The sequence below is a fragment of the Drosophila miranda genome (assembly GCF_003369915.1).
Source record: "Drosophila miranda strain MSH22 chromosome Y unlocalized genomic scaffold, D.miranda_PacBio2.1 Contig_Y1_pilon, whole genome shotgun sequence".
Lineage (NCBI taxonomy): Eukaryota > Metazoa > Arthropoda > Insecta > Diptera > Drosophilidae > Drosophila > Drosophila miranda.
The window spans coordinates 40,126,728-40,150,836 of NW_022881603.1; the positions used below are offsets into that span (position 1 = coordinate 40,126,728).

General features: G+C 40.7%; 1 protein-coding gene across 8 annotated transcripts; it reads left to right on the plus strand.

Annotated features, from left to right (window-relative positions):
- On the plus strand, positions 1 to 24,055 carry LOC117185698 (SR-related and CTD-associated factor 4-like). Of its 8 annotated transcripts, XM_033395916.1 has the most exons (5): positions 1 to 292; positions 347 to 487; positions 23,116 to 23,239; positions 23,310 to 23,390; positions 23,484 to 24,055. In XM_033395916.1, exons 2-5 carry the CDS (start codon positions 385 to 387, stop codon positions 23,641 to 23,643), a joined length of 468 nt encoding a protein of 155 aa, XP_033251807.1. In that variant the 5' UTR covers positions 1 to 292; positions 347 to 384; the 3' UTR covers positions 23,644 to 24,055. The 8 variants fall into 8 exon arrangements, with proteins under 8 accessions (XP_033251807.1, XP_033251802.1, XP_033251809.1 ...); XM_033395911.1 differs by lacking the exons at positions 1 to 292; positions 347 to 487 and adding an exon at positions 5,458 to 5,629; XM_033395918.1 differs by lacking the exons at positions 1 to 292; positions 347 to 487 and adding an exon at positions 17,104 to 17,231.
- Positions 24,056 to 24,109: the final 54 nt, after the last annotated feature.

The following is a 24,109-nucleotide window of genomic DNA, read 5'->3' on the forward strand; positions in this document are numbered from 1 at the left end:
GCGCCAAACAGTACTGGAAAACATCTCAAGCTTTGCGAAAATTTGCAGCACTAACCCGACCGTGTTAACAAATTTTGCAAGCGGAGTTTGAGATTAGCGTTGATTAGATATTATTATTAGAATTGATTAAAATAGAAGCGTGCTTTGTACCGCCAGTGAAATTGCTCAGAGGACTGAACAGTACACGTGATTATAGAGAATTCTTAAGGCTCAGAGTGCATTTATCGCTGTGCCGCCGACTGCAACAAATGGAATTTTCGCTTAATATTTAAGCCCCAGAATCTAAACAAACGTAAGTTCCTTTTCCCCCATCAGTGCAATCTTTTCTCACATGTGAAATCCGCAGTGGACGACTTCGAGTTTGACGACCTGGACGATTTCGCCATGGATTTCTGGAGCGTTTTCATGTTCTTTGCCTTGACGTTCCTCATAATGAGCTGCTGCGGCTACTGCTGCACCAGCAGGCGCCAAGGCGCGGTGCTCTCCAGTGAGTATAGATCAAATTTCTTAATCAGATAAGAGAGCCGATGACTCATAGCCCCTTCAGTGGAGTCGGCAGACATGTGACATCTGTGTTTTCGTTGTTTTCCGGATTAGTGAAAAAGTGAATTTTTTAAGAGATTGCAAAAAGAGGGGCATAATCGAAAAGCTCTCCCAAAAGTTTCTTTGTTTCTCTTTTTATACCCGATACTCAAAATGAGTTTGGGGTATATTAGATTTGTGGTGAAAGTGGCTGTGTGTAACGTCCAGAAGGAATCGTTTCCGACCCCATAAAGTATATATATTCTTGATCAGCATCAATAGCCGAGTCGATTGAGCCATGTCTGTCTGTCCGTCTGCCCGTCTGTCCGTCCGTCCGTCCGTCCGTCCGTCTGTCCGTCTGTCCGTCTGTCCGTCCCCTTCAGCGCCTAGTGCTCAAAGACTAGAGCAACAATGTTTTGTATCCAGACTTCTGTGATATGTCACTGCTACAAAAATATTTCAAAACTTCGCCCCGCCCACTTCCGCCCCCACAAAGGACGAAAATCTGTGGCATCCACAATTTTAAAGATACGATAAAACCAAAAACGCAGAATCGTAGAGAATGACCATATCTTTTAGACTGCAGAATCTGAATTGGATCGTATTATTATTATAGACTACATCAAGAAAACAATTTCATTTTTTCTCGCCCTGTCTCTCTCTAACACACACGTAGCATAGCCGGCTTTGCTTAGAGTAAAACATTAGCGCCTAGATCTCAGGGACTATAAAAGCTAGAGCAACCAAATTTGGTATCCACACTCCTAATATATCGGACCGAGACGAGTTTGTTTCAAAATTTTGCCACACTCCCTTCCGCCACCGCAAAGGATGCATATCTGGGGATATTCACAAATCTTAGAGACTATTAAGGCTAGAGTAACCAAATTTAGTATCCGCACTCCTGTCAGATCTCACTATAAAACGTATATCTCAAAATTTCGCCCCACCCCCTTCCGCCCCCACAAAGGACGAAAATCTGTTGCATCCACAATATTGAGAATACGAGAAAACTAAAAACGCACAATCATAGAGAATGACCATTTCTATCCGGTTGCTGAATCTGGATCAGATCGGATCATTTTTATAGCCAAAAGGAACAAATCAATTTGCACTGGCTACGCAGCGCCCGACGTCTGATTTTCTGTCTCTCTCGCACGCACTCTTTGTCGTGTCGTTTAATATTAGCGGCGTCTGCCGGAGGAGAGCCATACTGACTAAGTATCGCGTATAAATGTAGAGTTGCGGTCTCCGCAGCAACTCACAACGTTCCCGCTCGTTATACCCGATACTCAAAATGAGTATTGGGGTATATTAGATTTGTGGTAAAAGTGGATGTGTGTAACGTCCAGAAGGAATCGTTTCCGACCCCATAAAGTATATAAATTCTTGATCAGCATCAATAGCCGAGTCAATTGAGCCCTGTCTGTCTGTCCGTCCCTATAAGCGCCTAGTGCTCAAAGACTATAAGAGCTAGAGCAACGATGTTTTGGATCCAGACTTCTGTGATATGTCACTGCTACAAAAATATTTCAAAACTTCGCCACGCCCACTTCCGCCCCACAAAGGGCGAAAATCTGTGGCATTCACAATTTCGACGATACAAGAAAACTGAAAACGTAGAATTGTAGAGGATGACCATATGTTCTAGAGTGTGAAATCTGAACCAGATCGTATAATTATTATAGCCAGAATCAAGAAAACAATTTCTTTCTTTCTCGCTCTGTCTCTCTCTAACACACAGGTTTCATGGTCGGTTTTGCTAATTGCAAAATATGAGTTCAAGGATCTCAGAACCCATAAGAGCCAGAGCAACCAAATTTGGTATCCACACTCCTGTGATATCGGACCTTGACCGTTTCGTGTCAAAATGTCGCCACACCCCCTTCCGCCCCTGCAAAGGACGAAAATCTGGGGCATCCACAAATCTCAGAGACTATTAAGGCTAGAGTAACCAAATTTGGTATCCGCACTTCTGTTAGATATCACTATAAAACGTATATCTCAAAATTTCGCCCCACCCCCTTCCGCCCCCACAAAAGACAAAAAATCCACAATATTGCAGATTCGAGAAAACTAAAAACGCACAATCATAGAGAATGACCATTTCTATCCGGTTGCTGAATCTGGATCAGATCGGATCATTTTTATAGCCAAAAGGAACAAATCAATTTGCACTGGCTACGCAGCCCCCGACGTCACGCTCAGACTGATTTTCTGTCTCTCTCGCACGCACTCTTTGTCGTGTCGTTTAATATTAGCGGCGTCTGCCGGAGGAGAGCCATACTGACTAAGTATCGCGTATAAATGTAGAGTTGCGGTCTCCGCAGCAACTCACAACGTTCCCGCTCGTTATACCCGATACTCAAAATGAGTATTGGGGTATATTAGATTTGTGGTAAAAGTGGATGTGTGTAACGTCCAGAAGGAATCGTTTCCGACCCCATAAAGTATATATAATCTTGATCAGCATCAATAGCCGAGTCGATTGAGCCATGTCTGTCTGTCCGTCTGTCCTTCTGTCCGTCCGTCCGTCTGTGCGTCTGTCTTCTGTCCGTCTGTCCGTCCGTCCGTCTGTCCGTCCCCTTCAGCGCCTAGTGCTCAAAGACTATAAAAGCTAGAGCAACGATGTTTTGGATCCAGACTTCTGTGATATGTCACTGCTACAAAAATATTTCAAAACTTCGCCCCGCCCACTTCCGCCCCCACAAAGGACGAAAATCTGTGGCATCCACATTTTTAAAGATACGATAAAACCAAAAACGCAGAATCGTAGAGGATGACTATATGTTCTAGAGTGTAAAATCTCAACCAGATCGTATAATTATTATAGCCAGAATCAAGAAAACAATTTCATTCTATCTCGCTCTGTCTCTCTCTAACACACAGGTTTCATGGTCGGCTTTGCCAATTGCAAAATATGAGTTCAAGGATCTCAGAACCTATAAGAGCCAGAGCAACCAAATTTGGTATCCACACTCCTGTGATATCGGACCTTGACCGTTTCGTGTCCAAATTTCGCCACACCCCATTCCGCCCCCGCAAAGGACGAAAATCTGGGGCATCCACAAATCTCAGAGACTATTAAGGCTAGAGTAACCAAATTTGGTATCCGCACTTCTGTTAGATCTCACTATAAAACGTATATCTCAGAATTTCGCCCCACCCCCTTCCGCCCCCACAAAGGACGAAAATCTGTTGCATTCACAATATTGCAGATTCGAGAGAACTAAAAACGCAGAATCATAGATAATGACCAAATCTATCAGACTGCTGAATCTGGATCAGATCGGATCATTTTTATACCCAAAAGGAACAAATCAATTTGCACTGGCTACGCAGCGCCCGACGTCACGCTCAGACTGATTTTCTGTCTCTCTCGCACGCACTCTTTGACGTGTCGTTTAATATTTCGCGGCGTCTGCCGGAGGAGAGCCATACTGACTAAGTATCGGGTATAACTGTAGAGTTGCGGTGTCCGCAGCAACTCACAACGTTCCCCCTCGTTTTTTTTTTAAATTTAATGCTAAGCAGTTTCGTACGGGACAAAAATTTCTTCGGTTATCGGTAGATTGGTAAATTTTTCTCGAATTTATCATGAGTCATTGGATAAATTATTTTAGCTTCAACAAATTAAGAAAATATCGGGACAGAATTATAAGTCCATATGTATATAAAAACTGAGTACCGGGTGCTACTATAGCTTCGACCCATTTTAATTTAATGCTAAGCAGTTTCGTACGTAATACAAATTTCTTCGGTTATCGGTAGATTGGTAAATTTTTCTCGAATTTATCATGAGTCATTGGATAAATTATTTTAGCTTCAACAAATTAAGAAAATATCGGGACAGAATTATAAGTCCATATGTATATAAAAATTGAGTACCGGGTGCTACTATAGCTTCGACAACTTCTCGACTGGCTGTGATTAGATACTTGTTTAACACTTAAGATTAAAATATTTTGTAAGGTCGAAGTGCTACCCCCCCTGGGCATGAAGCACTGAAGGGGATATTGTTTAGGCTTCAATTATTGTCTGGCATGGGAAAACAGAAACGTTTCCTTGCTCAGTAGGTGTTTCTTCCATTTATGTAGCTATGATTTGAAATTCGCTTGAGACATATACATAGGTACTTTCCTGATTCGATCGATGCACTCCTACAGAATTATCATTATTTTTCTTAAGACAACAATCGGTATTCCAAGAAAAATGCTCTGTGAGAAAGAGTAGGATGTCTGTACTCATGAGTATCAGTTTATTAACCTAGAAGGAGATACTAACAATGGTGTGTAAACAGAGTTTTTGTTGTGTTAGCACTTTAGAAGACTTTACGCATAACATCTGGAGCTGTGATGTTTTTCTGGTCTGGATCCCCCTCCACGTGTTTTGATAAGCGTAATTTAATAACTTGATTACTGTTGACGTCTAAGCCGATCGGAGATTTGTGGGAAGTAGACAGCGCACACTTTACTCACAAGACGATGATTATCGCTTCGGCTTGAGGGTGGTTTCTAGTTTACCTATGTACATACGACATACGTACATATGTACATATATGTAATTTTGGAACACGAAATAAAACTCTTCTGTTTTGATTGATTCGAACAATTGACGTAGGTTTCAAGCTGTAAATACGCTGTACACTTGACAGTATTTATGATCCCCACGGCTCCATGCTCTCTTTCAGCTTGGTATCAGGAGAGTTTAATCGCGTTACGGGCTAAACGTCACAGCCAATGCGACGGCCCCATATCTTATCTGTTCCTCCGACCCCGTAACCCCTCTCAGTCGGGATACAAAGAGTCCGTCTGGGGAGTCTTACAAAAACCTATACGGAGGCCACACTGGTCGCTTTCGATATTCGCCATTCTGTGGAGTAGTTTGAATCCAAACGAACAATTCTGAAAGACTGAAAGAGACTATATTCGAATATATCCCAAGCAAAAGATGCCGCATGTGCCCGGTGAAAAGGATCTGACGATCTCAACGATTGTCTTGTGCTCGATCTTCGTGATTGTTCTCTGTGCAATACTGACAGTCATAATACGCTCTGCCATCCGTAAGAGAAAGCAAAGGACAGAGGACAAGGGTGTCTTTGAAGCAAGTTAGTATCTCCCCTACACGGCGCTTTCGTTCGACTTGAATTTGGATTACTCTTAATGATGATTGTGAACAATTGTAAAATAATTATAGACAATAGTACCTTTGAAGCGGTGGCTTGATTATCTGAAGAACTCTTGTTGGAAACCGTTTCCGGTTCATTAAATTCTCCTTAAATTAACCTACAAGTCGAGAGTGTCAATTCCTCGCTTTGTTGTTTGATTTAAGCACTTTTTATTCCATCGGCTAATATTTAACCAAGAAAGAACAATATTTAATATACATATACATTATACGTAGGCTACATTTTATATACTTAGCGTATTACAAAAAGAACAACAACACAACATTAACGAGGGGGAACGTTGTGAGTTGCTGCGGACACCGCAACTCTACAGTTATACCCGATACTAAGTCAGTATGGCTCTCCTCCGGCAGACGCCGCTAATATTAAACGACACGACAAAGAGTGCGTGCGAGAGACAGAAAATCAGTCTGAGCGTGACGTCGGGCGCTGCGTAGCCAGTGCAAATTGATAATATCCTTTTGGGTATAAAAATGATCCGATCTGATCCAGATTCAGCAATCTGATAGATATGGTCATTATCTATGATTCTGCGTTTTTAGTTTTCTCGAATGTGCAATATTGTGGATGCAACAGATTTTCGTCCTTTGCGGGGGCGGAAGGGGGTGTGGCGAAATTTTGAAACAAACTCGTCTCGGTCCGATATATTAGGAGTGTGGATCTGAGATCTAGGCGCTAATGTTTTACTCTAAGCAAAGCCGCCTATGCTACGTGTGTGTTAGAGAGAGACAGGGCGAGAAAAAATGAAATTATTTTCTTGATGCTGGCTATAATAATAATACGATCCAATTCAGATTCCGCAGTCTTAAAGATATGGTCATTCTCTACAATTCTACGTTTCTACTTTATGGGGTCGGAAACGATTCCTTCTGGACGTTACACACATCCCCTTTTACCACAAATCTAATATACCCCAATACTAATTTTGAGTATCGGGTATAAAAATGGTTTCTTTGGTTTTTGTTTCTCCAAAAAGATAAATACCCATTTTAAAACGTTTTAAAATATTTTCGCAGCACATTAAAGCAAGGATTCATCAAGCTCTTTCGGCGTCGAAAAACATTTACCACTCAATTTATTTCTGCCATATATGTAGGTACGAGTATGTGAAGTCGCCTTCCCACTCGCGATTTGTATGATTTTCGACCGAGGCCCAAAAGCATGCTGTGAAATTGTTACTTGTTTTATTTTTAAATTTTCATTTGGGTTTTTAATTGAATCAAAAGTGATGGAGGTTCACCACAAAAAACAGTTGTTCAACTGTTTGCATATAGTTTATTCCCTGACACTCTCGTAATTGTTCATCAGCATACATGTATGTCACTTCAGTTTGGTTAGACAGAGGGCTTAGATGTTACCGGCGATTGATCATCCTTTTTGCTCCTCTGGGAATGCTGCTGACGTGCCTCGAGCTCCTGGCACAAAATGTGGGGGCGCTCCGCTCACTCCGGCTGTTGCACAGCTGGACTTTATCGGCAACTGTTTCTGCGTCCAGCTAATTTCCAAGTCGGCCAGAAGTTGCAGTTGCTCTTGCACCTGCCTCTAAGAATGGCCTTATTGGATAACTAGCTATGACAATTAGTAAAAGAATGACAGTACCAAGTTATATTTTTCTTTAAAGATTATTTATGTATTTCTTGATTACTTTTTCTTTGCAACACCGGTACCACGTACATTCGATTCGAGATCAGAAAAGAGGAAGTGGACACTTCAAGTGTGACCAGACTAACTTTACATAATAATACTTAATATATCGATAGTATTATTTAATAGTATTTAATGTTATTATTTGAATGTGGGAATAGGCGTATTCTAACACGCCCCCCTCAAAAATAACATTAATCATCAAAATCATAAAAATAAAAAAAAAATGTTTTCATCATTAAATCAAAAAGGTAACATTCAATTGTTATTCTAATGTGGTTGGTGTGCATTCTGGGAAGTGTTATGTGATCTAGCAATTGCTCTAAGGATACGGGGAAAACCCAGAAAAACCCGATCAGATCACTTTAAAATTAGATTAACATAAAATTAAATTACTTTAACAATTCATTGGTTCTTTTGGTTCAAATCAAAAAAAAAAAAAAATATGAATTAATGTTATAAAATCGTTAATAAAGCTTCATGTTCATGTTTTCATTAAATTGGAATCATTCTTCTTGTAGTAGTCCTAATTTGTTCCGCAGTTCCGCAAATCTTCCAGCAGGTAGTGGCTTCGTGAAGATGTCAGCAAGTTGGTTATCTGTATTAATATACTCAAGAGAAATCTCATTAGTTTCTATCTGTTCTCTTGAAAAATGATATTTTATATCAATATGCTTTGCTCTTTTATGACATGAAGGATTATTTGCAATGCTAATACAGCCTTGGTTGTCTTCATAAATTTTAATGGGTCTGTCGAGTTTAAGATTAATACTATTTAGAAGAGACTTTAGCCATAAAGCTTCTCTTACAGCTTCAAATAGGGCCATATATTCAGCTTCAGTTGATGAAGCTGCCACTGAATTATGTCTTTTTGTATTCCAACAAATTAAATTGGAATCGAACATTTTAAACAAATAACCCGTTGTACTTTTTCTATCAATCTCATTACTACCCCAATCGGAGTCTACATAGCCAACTAATGTATTTTCAAATGATGTATTCTTTTTAAATATAAGCTTCATATCAATAGTTCCCTTTAAATATCTAATAACCCTTTTTAAACATTGCCATAACTCAGCATTGTTCTTGCTACTATATCTACTCAAGATATTTACAGCGGCAGCTAAATCTGGTCGTGTACACAGCATTATGTACATTAAACAGCCAATAAGGTTACGACATGGAGCATTGCAGTCTTCATCTGAGTTAAGTAACTCATAATTTAGTTTATTTAGTAATGGAGTACTGACTAAATTGCAACTATCCATGTTAAATTTATTTAAAATTCTTTTCACATATGCAGCTTGACTCAAATATATTTTGTCTTCAAACATTTCTACTCTGATACCGATAAAATATTTTATCTCATTTAAGTCAGTCATTCTAAATCTTTCGCTTAAATACTTTTTGAAATTATTCATTCTATCCATATCCCTTGTCGCTATTACTACATCATCAACATATAATAATACATATATGTTTTTCTTTATGTCACCTCTATCAAGAATATATATGCAACGATCCACGGGAGAGTTTACAAAATCGAATTCTTTCAATGCTTGCTCAAATACTTGAAACCAGCATCTAGCTGCTTGTTTGAGCCCATAAATGGCTTTGTTCAGTTTGCATACATGCCCAGCAGCGCATGATACGCCCTGAGGAGGCCGCATATATATCTCCTCACTTAATGTACCATTGAGGAAAGCTGTTTTAACATCCATCTGATGGACTTTCAAATTAAACTGGTCTGCCAATGATAGTACGAACCTAAAACTGGCAATTCTAGCAACGGGAGCAAATGTTTCTTCATAGTCTACTTGGTACTTTTGAGTAAATCCTCTTGCAACCAGTCTAGCTTTGTATTTTATTGGGACTCCTAGTTCATTATATTTAATGGAAAATACCCATCTACTGTCTACAATATTTTTGTTTTCTGGCTTCTTTATAATTGTCCAGGTGTTATTAATTTCATGGGCATTTAACTCTGTATTTATTGCCTCCTCCCAATCAGATTTATCATTCCTAAAAATTTATTTCATCAAAAGAATTTGGAACTTCATCAAACATTATATGGGCATTTAATATAAATTTGTTAAAGCTTTTATCATGTTCTTTATAAGACACCTTCGGCTTAGACTTTAACCTCTCACTTTTTCTACTAATTATATTAGTATCCTTATTTTCTTCACGACAATTATCTGGCTGATCAGCTTTTTCACAATCCTTACTCTCATTCGGGATATATAATTCCTTACTATCATTCAGGATTTCACATTCCGTACTTTCATTCGGGAAATTAAACTGATCACATTCCTTACTCTCATTCAGGATTCCACATTCCGTACTATCATTCGGGAAATAAAACTGATCACATTCCTTACTCTCATTCAGGATTCCACATTCCGTACTATCATTCGGGAAATTAAGCTGATCAGATTCCCTACTCTCATTCAGGAATTCTTGTTGACTTCTTTCCTTACTCTCTTTCGGGAAATCTGTTTCAAATTTTACTTCTCTAGAATAAAGCATATTAGTCTCGTCTACGACAACATCTCTTGCAACAATAACTTTTCCTTTAATGACATCCCACAATTTGAGTCCATTTTGTACATACCCTATCAAGATAGCTTTGAATGATTTTTCATCAAATTAACCTTTTTTAATTTTGTTGTGCACATACACGGTTGAACCGAACACTCTTAAAAACTTTAAATTGGGCTTTCTATTGTGCCACAGCTCATATGGGGTCATTTTACAATCACCAAGTGCTTTGCTTGGAATTCTGTTGATTGGATATGTTGCAGTTAGCACAGCTTCACCCCAAAAACTTTTGTCTAATTTTGCACCATTTACCATAGCACGAGCTTTCTCTGTAATGGTTCTTATCATTCGCTCCGAAACACCATTCAACTGAGGTGTATGTGGCACTGTCAAATGATAACTTATTCCTTTATTAACGCAGAACTCACGCATTTCATTCGACAGGTATTCTCTACCGTTGTCAATGTATAAATTGACAATCTTGAAATTAAAATGAGCCTCGCTCTTTGCTACAAAATCTTTAAATACATTGAATACATCTGATTTATATTTTAACAAATAGGTTACACAATAATGTGTAAATTGATCTACGAAGATCACAAAATAATTTTTATCGTCTAGTGTAACTGGTTTAATGGGGCCACATACATCTGAATGTATTACAAACAAGGGTCGTTTTATATAACTTTTATCTTTAGATTGCTTAAATGGCAACCTAGCCTGTTTCCCATTTAAACATGACTCACAAACTTCATCTGATATTTTTAAAGTAACAAGAAGATTACTGTCATTAAATAAATTGTTATTCTTTATTTCAAGCAATTTTGCATTGCTTATTCGCTTCTAGCTCTTGCTTAAGCCGGTTGTGTTTTTTTCTTGCTCCCGCGTTCTCCGCCCTTTGCCTAAATATCATACAACACTGTTGTGTCTTTGTTGTGATTTATTATCGCATCTCTTTAATTTGATTCTACCTTGTGTTAACCACCAGTGTTTTGTTTGTAAACAAGTGTTTAATATAAATTCAATATTGCAACGTAACACATCGGACTCGTGCAGGCAATTTGTTATTGTTTTTTTGCCCAGTCTGCTTTTCGTTATCGCTTCTTCGGTGTGCACTGTTCTCGCGCATCAGCGTTTGCATCGCCCACACTCTCTCGTGAGCATAAGCGGGCTGCTCGCATTGTTGCTCTCACTCTCTCTGGATTGCCTATACTCTCCCTCTCTGTGGACTTTTCTTTTGTGTCTCTGCTTTGGTGAGTTTACTGCTCGTTTTCTGCACTTCGTTGGATCATCTGCTTTGAATTATTGCCGCTGCAGCTGATTGTCTGGCTCGCTCTGCTGTCTGCTCTCCTACTTTACCTGCTATCTCACTCCGTTCTTCTTTTATTCGTGCACAGTGATTCTTCTACTGTCCATAATGGCAATTGTTTGCAGTGCAAAGAAATGTGAATTCGGTGGTGTTATCATTGGTGATTCATTTCTTAGCTGCTGGCTGTGCGACAATTTTGCCCACATGAAATGTGCTGGTGGTGGAAATTTTGGCCGGCTGAATGATCTGATCTCGAAACGCATGGGCCTGTCTTGGTCATGTCTGGCTTGTCGGGAGATTGAGGCCGAAATGCGCACATTTATGAGACAGACTCGAACTGGGTTTCTGGATGTCCGGAAACAATATGTGGCTCTCAACGAGAAATTTCTTGCCCTTGAATCACAGTTTCTTGGGCTCAAACTCTTGAGCGAATCGCCTAGACGGAAAATTCCGCATAATGATACCAATCTCTTGCAACCTAATCCGATTGGTACGCCTGCCTCCCACCTTCATCCATCGGAAGCATTTCCGTGTAGTCATGCCACGCCGTTGTCTGTAAATCCGCCAACGGTGGCTCCGGAGTTCTTTACACCGAGCAATGTGCTTCCTTCGAGCACCCAACTCCCCAACAGCATCAATCCCATCCCTGCAGTTTCTGTGGCCGTCACTTCTGACGCGGTGAGTGCTCCTAGTGCGGGTGTGCTGGTTGCTGACGACGTCTTGCCAATTCCTGCTCCAATTCCTGCTCCAATTCCTGCTCCAATTCCTACTCCAATTCCTGCTACAGCCATTGCTGCCAATTCCTCTGCCCTTGTACCGAGATCTCTTTTAGGAGTGGCTCCACCATCTCGATCTCGCTCGGGACTTCAACTTAAAGCAGTGGTCCCTCGGAAAGCAATATTTGTTTCTCGTCTTATTCCTGAGGCTACAACGGAGGATTTTAAACAACATCTTGCCGCTAAACTTAACACTTCGCCTGTTGATATAGTTGTGACTAAATTTACATTTAAACATAAGCGCAACATATCATCCTTTAAAATTCTTCTCCCTGATTCTTTACTATCCTGTTCTCTAGAACCGTCAATATGGCCTGAGCATACAATTGTGCATGAGTTCCTTCTCAAAGATTCGAACTCGAATCCAAGAATTACCGAACATGCTCCAAAAAACTGATGTACTATTTTTCCATGCACTATCAGAACGTTCGCAGTTTGCTGGGAAAATTGCGTCAAATTCATACTAATAGCGCGTCCTTTGATTTCGATGCCATCGCGTTTACCGAAACCTGGCTTAACTCCTCTGTCAATGATCACGAAATTTTCATTGATAGTTACACTATTTATAGAATGGACCGCCCATCTTTTGCAGGTGGGGTTCCGATTGCAGTTAAATCTGTTATCTCATCTGAGTTATTCCCATTCAATAACATTCATGGAATTGAATTTGTTGCAGTCAAAGTTCGTGTTGGCTCCGCATTTTTCTATTTAACCTGCTCTTACATTCCTCCCAGGTCTGATGATGAGCTTTACTTACACCACCTTTCAGCAATTAATAATGTTGTTTCTACATTAGGGTGCAATGATCGAATTATTGTCATGGGGTACTTTAACCTCCCATTTCTTTCTTGGCTGCCTTGTGATGACGCTAACCTGTTGTTTCCCAATTGCCATAATGACTTTATCAATGGGCTAACGGATATTTCCCTTGTCCAAATTAATGCCGTTAAAAACATTAGGGACAGACTTCTTGACCTCGTTTTTGTTAACGATGGTTCTCTTGCTACTGTATCTAGAGCAAGCCCAATATCTCTCCCTGAAGATCCTTACCATCCAACTTTGTTGATATCACTGGAGTGTACACAATCTGGAGGTGCTGACAGTTCCATGGCTCCTTGTCACATAAAGTGTTTTCGCAAAACAAACTTTATTGATTTAGATCTACATCTCTCGCGTGTTGATTGGTCGTTTCTTTATTCATTACCGAACATAGATGCAACTGTTAACTCGTTTTATAGTTCTATTTACTCCGCCCTTAATACGTTTGTTCCAGATATCACTGTACCTGTATCGTCCAAGCCTCCCTGGTTCTCCAAGTATTTGTCATACTTAAAAAATAATAAATCCCGGCTCTATAAAAAGTACCAGAAGTCGGGCTCCACGTTGGCCTTAGCTCTATACTCCTCCGCTCGCTCTCTGTTCCTTGCCGTCAATAGTCAGTGTTATAATCATTACCTTTCACAATGTAGTAGTAACTTTCGTAGTGATCCTAAAAAATTCTATTCGTTCGTTAATTCTAAGCGCAAGTCAAACGTTTTTCCTCCGTCCCTTCATTACCAGAACAAAACAGAAGCTTCTGCTGTTGGTATTGCAAATTTATTCGCTAACTTTTTCCAAACAACGTACTCGTCTCATATTTACAACGCATCCACTCCGTATCCGTACCAGCTACCTCAAGCTAACAGTATTTTTCTGCCCTTTTTCGAGGAAAGCGTTGTTCTGGAAGGTTTGTCATCTATGGACATATCGTTTTCTGCGGGTCCAGATAAGGTACCAAGTTGCATCTTAAAACACTGTGCCCAGTCCCTTTGCAAGCCCTTGACCTTTCTCTTCAACCTCTCCTTGGAACAGTTTTGTCTCCCAGTAATTTGGAATGAGTCCTACATCATTCCGCTTCACAAAAAAGGTTCAAGATCAAACATTGAAAACTATCGTGGTAATGCAAAGCTTTCCGCCATCCCAAAGCTTCTTGAGTTCTTGGTCACCCGGCAACTGCAACATCTTTGTTGCAGCTTGATATCTCCGTCGCAACACGGTTTTTTCAGACATCGTTCAACATCGACTAACCTTCTTGAGTTTTCTAACCTAATCCACCGGGGTTTTCAAATTGGTTTGCAGACGGATGTAGTTTTTACGGACTTCAGCAAGGCATTCGATTCTGTGAACCATGCTCTGCTTATTCAAAAGCTCTCTTTATTAGGGTTCCCAACGAATCTTCTAGATTGGATTTTGTCCTATCTCTCTAACCGTACTCAACGTGTTTTGTTTTCTAACGTGTTGTCAAATACTGTTAATGTTACTTCAGGTGTGCCACAGGGAAGTCATCTGGGCCCGCTTCTGTTTATTTTATTTGTGAACGACCTTCCTCAAGTTATAACATACTCTACTACACTAATGTATGCTGATGATGTCAAAATCTGTCTTTCTTACCCTGATTGGTATTTGCACACACGCCTTCAACTTGATCTAAGTGAACTACTATTGTGGTGTTCAACTAATCTTCTTTTTCTGAACCTTTCCAAAGGCAAACTTATGACATTTTACCGTCGCGCTCCTCATTTTGTCTCATATGTTCTAGGAAATCATGAGCGAATTTCGAGTTCAAATGACCTCGGAGTCCTTTTTGATCATAAGATGTGTTTCAACACCCATATAGCTGCAACTGTAAATAAAGCTAAGGGTGTTTTAGCGTTCATCAAGCGTTGGTCCAAGGAGTTTGACGACCCGTACGTTACGAAACAACTGTACATCTCGTTAGTACGTCCTATATTGGAGTATTGTTCTTGTGTGTGGAGCCCGCAGTATAAAGAGCAGCAGGCTGTTATTGAATCCGTGCAAAAGCAATTTTTAATTTTTGCCCTTCGGAACTTTAACTGGGACTCGGGTAGAATCTTGCCACCCTACCGGTCTAGGCTAAATCTTATCGACCTGCCGTCGTTGCACCATCGCAGAATATGCAATGGCGTAATGTTCGTGCACAAGCTCCTTCTTGGGACTGTTGACTCCCAAACTCTCTTGGGTCAGATTGACTTGGCCGTTCCATCCAGACCTACCCGTACTTTTAGGCCTATCCGTCTACCCATATGTAGGACTAATTATGCTGATCATGAACCTTTTAGGGTTTTATGCCATAATTATAACTCCCTCTGTCAAACCCTATCCCCTGAACTGTCTCTTAAACTAATTGCATGCAATATTTATAATCATTTAAATGTAGCTAACTTTTAACTTATCTTTTTCCGCCTTTAAATTTGTTAATTTAATAAATAAATAAATAAAAAAAAATATGCCCCAACCTCTCATGCCATAATCGATAATTATTTTTGTTCCTAGCATCTACACTGTATGCTTGGAATTTGACTACAGGTATATCCAACATACCTGTATATTTAACAACAATTACTCCATTTTTATACCCGATACTCAAAATGAGGTATTGGGGTATTGGGGAACGTTGTGAGTTGCTGCGGACACCGCAACTCTACAGTTATACACGATACTAAGTCAGTATGGCTCTCCTGCGGCAGACGCCGCTAATATTGAACCACACGACAAAGAGTGCGTGCGAGAGAGACAGAAAATCAGTCTGAGCGTGACGTCGGGCGCTGCGTAGCCACTGAAAATTGATTTCTTGCTTTTGGCTACAAAAATGATCCGATCTGATCCAGATTCAGCAATCTGATAGATATGGTCATTATCTATGATTCTGCGTTTTTAGTTTTCTCGAATGTGCAATATTGTGGATGCAACAGATTTTCGTCTTTTGTGGGGGCGGAAGGGGATTTGGTTACTCTAGCTTTAATAGTCTCTGAGATTTGTGGATGCCCAGATTTTCGTCCTTTGCGGGGGCGGAAGGGGGTGTGGCGAAATTTGGACACGAAACGGTCAAGGTCCGATATCACAGGAGTGTGGATACCAAATTTGGTTGCTCTGGCTCTTATAGGTTCTGAGATCCTTGAACTCATATTTTGCAATTGACAAAACCGACCATGAAACCTGTGTGTTAGAGAGAGACAGAGCGAGAAAGAATGAAATTGTTTTCTTGCTTCTGGCTATAATCATTATACGATCTGGTTCAGATTTTGCACTGTAGAAGATATGGTCATCCTCACCGATTCTGCGTTTTTGGTTTTATCGTATCTTTAAAAATGTGGATGCCACAGATTTTCGTCCTTTGTGGGGGCGGAAGTGCGCGGGGCGAAGTTTTGAAATATTTTTGTAGCAGTGACATATCACAGAATTCTGGATCCAAAACATCGTTGCTCTAGCTCTTATAGTCTTTGAGCACTAGGCGCTGAAGGGGACGGACGGACGGACGGACGGACGGACAGACAGACAGGGCTCAATCGACTCGGCTATTGATGCTGATCAAGAATATATATACTTTATGGGGTCGGAAACGATTCCTTCTGGACGTTACACACATCCACTTTTACCACAAATCTAATATACCCCAATACTCATTTTGAGTATCGGGTATAAAAACGAGGGGGAACGTTGTGAGTTGCTGCGGACACCGCAACTCTACGGTTATACCCGATACTAAGTCAGTATGGCTCTCCTCCGGCAGACGCCGCTAATATTGAACGACACGACAAAGAGTGTGGCGAAATTTTGAAACAAACTCGTCTCGGTCCGATTATTAGGAGTGTGGATACCAAATTTGGTTGCTCTAGCTTTTATAGTCTCTGAGATCTAGGCGCTAATGTTTTACTCTAAGCAAAGCCGCCTATGCTACGTGTGTGTTAGAGAGAGACAGGGCGAGAAAAAATGAAATTGTTTTCTTGATGCTGGCTATAATAATGATTGCTTGCTTGCTTTTGTCTACGTGGCTGCGTTGTCCTGCAAATCTACAAACAGATTCTGTGTCTTGCCAGTGAGTTGGTAATGTCGGGTTTCCCCATTAAAGAGAGAACGCGAGAGTGACTCGATTCCGAACATGGGAACTCCCAGAGCCTAAGGCCTGAGCAGCAAATTCTTTTGAGACCAGAACTGACGCATCTACTATACTTCTTAAACTGCATGGTTAGTGCTTCAACCCTGTTCAATCTCTAGAGAGTTGATCAGTCACCAGTTTCAGTTCGTTGCATTCAAACGTCCTTTTTTTAGTTTTTAGTTTCTGTTTCGTGTTCTACAGCATGACACATAGTGCTATTGAGAATTACCTTTCTACTTATCAAAATAGTGTTAATCGTAATCATCGGTTCCGGCCTGCATTTCTGCAGGGTTTTGTGCAGACGGAAGAAGGAAGGAAGGAAGGTGACAATGGACTATCACGTACATATAGGGACAACTTATCTTATCTTATCTATAAGTTGGGCAAAGATCTTTCTTATCTGAGCACTCAGTGAGTTTCTTTCACTTAGTTCGATCTCGTTATTCTGTCGCATTAGAACGGGTTTTTCCGCCATGAACTTTTTAATTTTCGTTCCTTGGGATGATGATATTGTGGCTATAAATGTGGCGTACATTGGGGCTTTTGTGCTGTTTCTAGTGCTGTTGATCTGTGTTTCTTGCTGCTGCTGTGTCAAAAAAACCACGAAAAGACGTCATAAGACGGACCGTGAGTAATTCAACCTGTAAAAACCTTGCAAATAATGGCACTTCAAGAAATATGTAAAACGGTTTAAAATATCTCTCCGATAATCATATAAAATTGCTTTTCAAAACCATCTTAATGTTATTTGTTCTGATCTTTCACGTGAATACAGAATATTTTCTTATATAAATATTCCTGCAAACTGATATGTCCCCAGTGTATTAGTCACAACGCTTTCTTTGGATTATCTAAATGAGCTAAGGCGGTATTTCCCTTATCGAAATGAGAGCCAGTAGCAAATGGAAAAAGCTCTACGTCAGATAACCGGAATTGCATCTGGTCATGGCATGGAAATGCTCTTAAATGACGTCACTCAGCGTTTTCTTGTTAGCTTTTCATGCCTTCGGTCATACGAGCGCCGCTCGCTTCTGGGGTGATTTCGGACTTTCCCACCATAAACATTCTTGGCTATCGGCTACCTGTATGAAATTGTTTAATTTATTGCCTAAGAAATACGATGGGAATTGATTATATTTGATAAAAGACTTTTTTTTATAATAGAAAAACCATATATGCCCGATATATGACGATCTAACATACGATCGTAACTGCATTTTGGTCATTTTGCCTGTGCAAAAACTGACAACTAGACAGGACGCAGCTAAGACAATGGATTATAATCCATACTTATAATGATTATTATCATTCACATACAGGGATAACTAAAGCCCTCTCGTATCTTATCTATAAGTTGGGGAAAGATATTGGTTATTTGAGCATTCAGTGATATTCTTTCACTTCGTTTGATCTCGTTATTCCGTCGCATTAGAACGGATTATTCTGCCAAGAACTTTTTTCGTACATTGTGGATACCTAACAAATATTAGCCCAATCCCGACATGTACACATATGAGGAGTCATTTTAACATTTGATATAATGAATCCTCTAATAAACCATAATTGTGCCGAAACGATTAGGAAACGAGGGGGAACGTTGTGAGTTACTGCTGAGACCGCAACTCTACAGTTATACCCGATACTAAGTCAGTATGGCTCTCCTCCGGCAGACGCCGCTAATATTGAACGACACGACAAAGAGTGCGTGCGAGAGAGACAGAAAATCAGTCTGAGCGTGACGTCGGGGGCTGCGTAGCCAGTGCAAATTGATTTGTTCCTTTTGGCTATAAAAATTATCTGATCTGATCCAGATTCAGCAATCTGATAGATATGGTCATTATCTATGATTCTGCGTTTTTAGTTTTCTCGAATGTGCAATATTGTGGATGAAACAGATTTTCGTCCTTTGTGGGGGCGGAAAAGGGTGGGGCGAAATTCTGAGATATACGTTTTATAGTGAGATCTAACAGAAGTGCGGATACCAAATTTGGTTACTCTAGCCTTAATAGTCTCTGAGATTTGTGGATGCCCCAGATTGTCGTCCTTTGCGGGGGCGGAAGGGGGTGTGGCGAAATTTGGACACGAAACGGTCAAGGTCCGATATCACAGGAGTGTGGATACCAAATTTGGTTGCTCTGGCTCTTATAGGTTCTGAGATCCTTGAACTCATATTTTACAATTGGCAAAACCGACCATGAAACCTGTGTGTTAGAGAGAGACAGAGCGAGAAAGAATGAAATTGTTTTCTTGATTCTGGCTATAATAATTATACGATCTGGTTCAAATTTTTCACTCTAGAAGATATAGTCATCTTCTACGATTCTGCGTTTGGCAAACGCGGGCGTGGCAAAGTTTTCAAATATTCTTGTAGCAGTGACTGGACTAGCAGAAGTCTGGATCCAAAACATCGTTGCTCTCGCTCTTACAGACGGAAAGACGGACAGACAGACATGGCTCAATCGACTCGGCTATTGATGCTGATCAAGAATATATATACTTTATGGGGTCGGAAACCATTCCTTCTGGACGTTACACACATCCACTTTTACCACAAATCTAATATACCCCAATACTCATTTTGAGTATCGGGTATAATTACCTGATAATATATATTTATTATCCTTCACGATGACGTAAATTATTTCATTAAATAGCAGAAACTCATTAGAAATAATCATTGAGTGGCCTTTTTGCATCATCTGACCAATTTTGATACAGTTCTTTGGGGACTAAAGAATATTTCTGGAAACGGTCCCACAGAGCTCTGACATGTATTCTATAACAGAGTATTCCCAGACTATAAATATAAGCTTAAAGATTAAGGAAGTGTAATCCCCACTAGAGTGTAGACGTTGACTCTGGGTTTTATTGTATTTTCACACTGATAGCAGACTGTGATTGATAAATGACACTGCTGTACTCTTCCAATTGCTTCCAGTTCTACTATTTACCAACTCGAATCATTTTCTAATTTCCAAATAGAACCTTAATGTGTCGCACTTAATCATCATATGGCTGGGCCATCGAGAAAATGATTAGGTGAACCATTCGGTTCAGTTGAACCCTGTCAACATGAACGCCACCATATTCGATGTAATCGAGAGAATTTCGCAGCGATTGCATCTGAATTGTAAGTTCCTGGCATTCGAGCTTGGAACTTTGTCTATTTTGGTGGCTCTGGTGGTGGTCTATGCCTGGATCGTGGCCAGAGACGTGATCTAATACGAAATATGAGCAACCTAACGATGGAAGCCAACTACCAGACCGAAGGTTCCTACCACCACACCTACCTCTATGTCAACGTTATGCAATTTCTCATCAAGCTGACCTTCTACTCTGTGAGCAGCAGTGTTCTGGTCAGTGCAGTGTATTTGGGACGTCGCCAACGTCGCATTCAGGCGCTCAACGATCGCCGATCGTACTGCGAGTGCGAGTGCGCGTTCTGATAAGATATCTTTATGATTGCGATTGCCCTTTTCTTTGGCCATTACTGGCACTTTTCCAACTGCGAATCTAGCGGCTTTAGCTTTGCAGTTTGGGTTTAGTCTTTGTGCACTGTTGATGCCGTGAATGTCGCTCTAAAGTATTAAAATCATGGATGATTCGGGCTTATACTGGATACTCTTCTTCACATTCTCTGTCTTCTTCCTGACCTCAGTGGCGGCATTTCTCACCCGCGGACGCAATCAAAGGGCGTCAATTTTGCCATTAGGTTAGCGGCCATAAATACATTAGTTCGTTTCGTGTGCTCCAACTGAAAGCATTGAATTTGTTTTTAAAATCGAAATGGACTCTGTTTGGATTTCCTTTATTGTGTTTTTGTTAGTCTCCGTTGTTATGTTTACAACACTGTTCTGTCTTGCCAAGAAGTTTAGGAGAATGGGTAAATAATTATTACTTTTTGCTGAAATTGATCCCTTGGAATCACAAGGGATGATCATACAAGAAATGAGCAGAGAAGAAATGTAAACATGTGTATGTCACCCCACGGCGTAATCTCTTATCGCGTGGCCATAATCGGCCATTGATTAGACGCGGTCTGGGTGTGGGAAACAATAGAGCTGTCATACGAGAGCTTTTCAGTTCGTTTCCTGACCTGACGGCAAGGTGTATGTGTGCTCCGTCTCGCAATGTTGGCGTTTTTCATAGCTCTGTCTATCGCTTGCACGATATTTGTCATTACATCAATTGTGGTTTGCATACGGCGCAAGCAAAAGGCAAACCGAAATGTTGGATACACAATCAATGACGGTAAAAATCGAAGTGGGGGTTCTCCGTTCGGCTAACGAATTTCACCATACCTTGATCGTAGCCAAGTGCTAGTATACCAAAACTATACGAAAGAAAGATAATATGTGCTCATACATACACACGGTTCGGTCATACTCGGCCATTGATAAGACACTTTTCAAGTATAGAAAATATAGAGCTGTCATATGAGAGCTTTTCAGTGTCGTTCGTAAGGGATCGGAAGGTGATTGTGTTTTCGTCCAGTCCTGTCCAGAAATCGGAAATGTCCGACTTATGGATTGGCCTGTCAATCGGCTTTGCTATATTCACCGTTACCACGGCTGTGGTTCTTATACGACGCAAGCAGAAAGCTGCCCGAAATGTTGGCTATACAATTAGTGAATGTGGTAAATACAAAGCAATAGTCAAAGAATATTGTGGCATACAGATTACGAACATATGAGTCACCACTGAGTTCGCAATGGTTTATCTGGTAGCTTATCTTCGGGAATTGATTAGATACAATCCGTGTTGGGGACGAAAAGCTGTGCTTTCGTATTTATCGTATCGTTTTCCTGACCATAACGTTAATTATTTCCTCCTACAAGCAAGGACACAACGTTGCAAACGCAATAGTTGAAGGTGCTGCTCGTTCATTTAAGTTCTGGAGGCCTATCAGTCCGGCACTCCATCTGTGTTTTGTTGATAGAGCTTTCAGATTTCTTTGAGGTTTCTTGTAGAGCGGTTTGTATTCCATCGGAATGCATAGGTCTTTATCAACACTTCGTTCGCATAGAATGTCGTTTTAATACCCAATACTCAAAATGAGTATTGGGGTATATTAGATTTGTGGGGAAAGTGGATGTGTGTAACGTCCAGAAGGAATCGTTTCCGACCCCATAAAGTATATATATTCTTGATCAGCATCAACAGCCGAGTCGATTGAGTCATGTCTGTCTGTCTGTCCGTCTGTCCGTCTGTCCGTCCGTCCGTCCGTCCGTCTGTCCGTCTCTCCGTCCCCTTCAGCGCCTAGTGCTCAAAGACTATAAAAGCTAGAGCAACGATGTTTTGGATCCAGACTTCTGTGATATGTCACTGCTACAAAAATATTTCAAAACTTCGCCCCGCCCACTTCCGCCCCCACAAAGGACGAAAATCTGTGGCATCCACATTTTTAAAGATACGATAAAACCAAAAACGCAGAATCGTAGAGAATGACCATATCTTTTAGACTGCAGAATTGGATCGTATTATTATTATAGCCAGCATCAAGAAAACAATTTCATTTTTTCTCGCCCTGTCTCTCTCTAACACACACGTAGCATAGCCGGCTTTGCTTAGAGTAAAACATTAGCGCCTAGATCTCAGAGACTATAAAAGCTAGAGCAATCACATTTGGTATCCACACTCCTAATATATCGGACCGAGACGAGTTTGTTTCAAAATTTCGCCACACCCCCTTCCGCCCCCGCAAAGGATGCAAATTTGGCTATATTCACAAATCTCAGAGACTATTAAGGCTAGTGTAACCAAATTTAGTATCCGCACTCCTGTCAGATCTCACTATAAAACTTATATCTCAAAATTTCGCCCCACCCCCTTCCGCCCCCACAAAGGACGAAAATCTGTTGCATCCACAATATTGAGAATACGAGAAAACTAAAAACGCAGAATCACAGATAATAATCATATCTATCAGATTACTGAAACTGGATCAGATCAGATAATTTTTATAGCCAAAAGGAACAAATCAATTTGCACTGGCTACGCAGCGCCCGACGTCACGCTCAGACTGATTTTCTGTCTCTCTCGCACGCACTCTTTGTCGTGTGGTTCAATATTAGCGGCGTCTGCCGGTGGAGAGCCATACTGACTTAGTATCGGGTATAACTGTAGAGTTGCGGTGTCCGCAGCAACTCACAACGTTCCCCCTCGTTTAATTTCACACTTATAATCTCTGCCGTTGCAGCTCCAGTAGTGGTGACTTCCGCTACACACACAGCCCCTGGCGGTTATCCTGTTACACAACTGCCCCCGCCTGGCTATCCGGCTGGAAATGCCTACGCCGCTCCATATCCGGCACAGACCACTGGGTAAGTGCAAAGAATTGGCAAAATCAAAATGCATATTCCATATCAGCATATCAATGTCTTTCTTCTACAGCAATGTGACTGTTCAGATGCCCATGCCGATGCAACAGCAGCAGCAACATCAGCAGATTCCGATGCCGATGCCGTTGCCAGGGTAGGTGCTATGCTCTAGGACCCTGGTCTGGTCATAGTCGTAGAAAAGTTTCAATGAAATGCAAATATTAATATTTTGTTTCCACATTTGCAGCATGCAAACACATGGCGTGCCATATCCCCCGTATACTGGGGCGGGAGCAGCCAATATGAATCAGCCGACATACGATATGGCCGTGGCTAGTCCCGGGCCCAGTGTGATGCCCGCTGGCTATGAGAAGCAGTCGCCCTACAATCCCAACTTTGGGCAGTAACGATGGAGCCGGAGACCTCAGCTGAAAATGATTTAGCGAAAAGTTTTTGATAGCATTTTTTCTTTGTCGATATACGCTTTCATTAGTTCTGTATTTTTTAATACATCTCCTTATGTATCGTATGTACTCTGATTATCGAAAGTGAATTCCACATTAGTTAACGATTCGATTCTCTCCTCCCATGAGAAAACCAAAGTAAAAGCGACAGCAAAACAAGCCATTTTGTATTCCTTGTGATGTATGTATCTGTACATATAGACTTAGCAAGAGCCTTAGCTTAATATTAATTTATATATCTACATTAAGGAACTCTTACACAAATGAACACACCCACACACAATTACGTGAAGTGCTAATGTTAAACATCATAAAAACAAAAAAAATAATAAAAACGAAGTGCACATCAAATACACTCCACTGCAATTCTGTATATTCCGGGGAAAAAAATGAAATAAAAACAGAAACA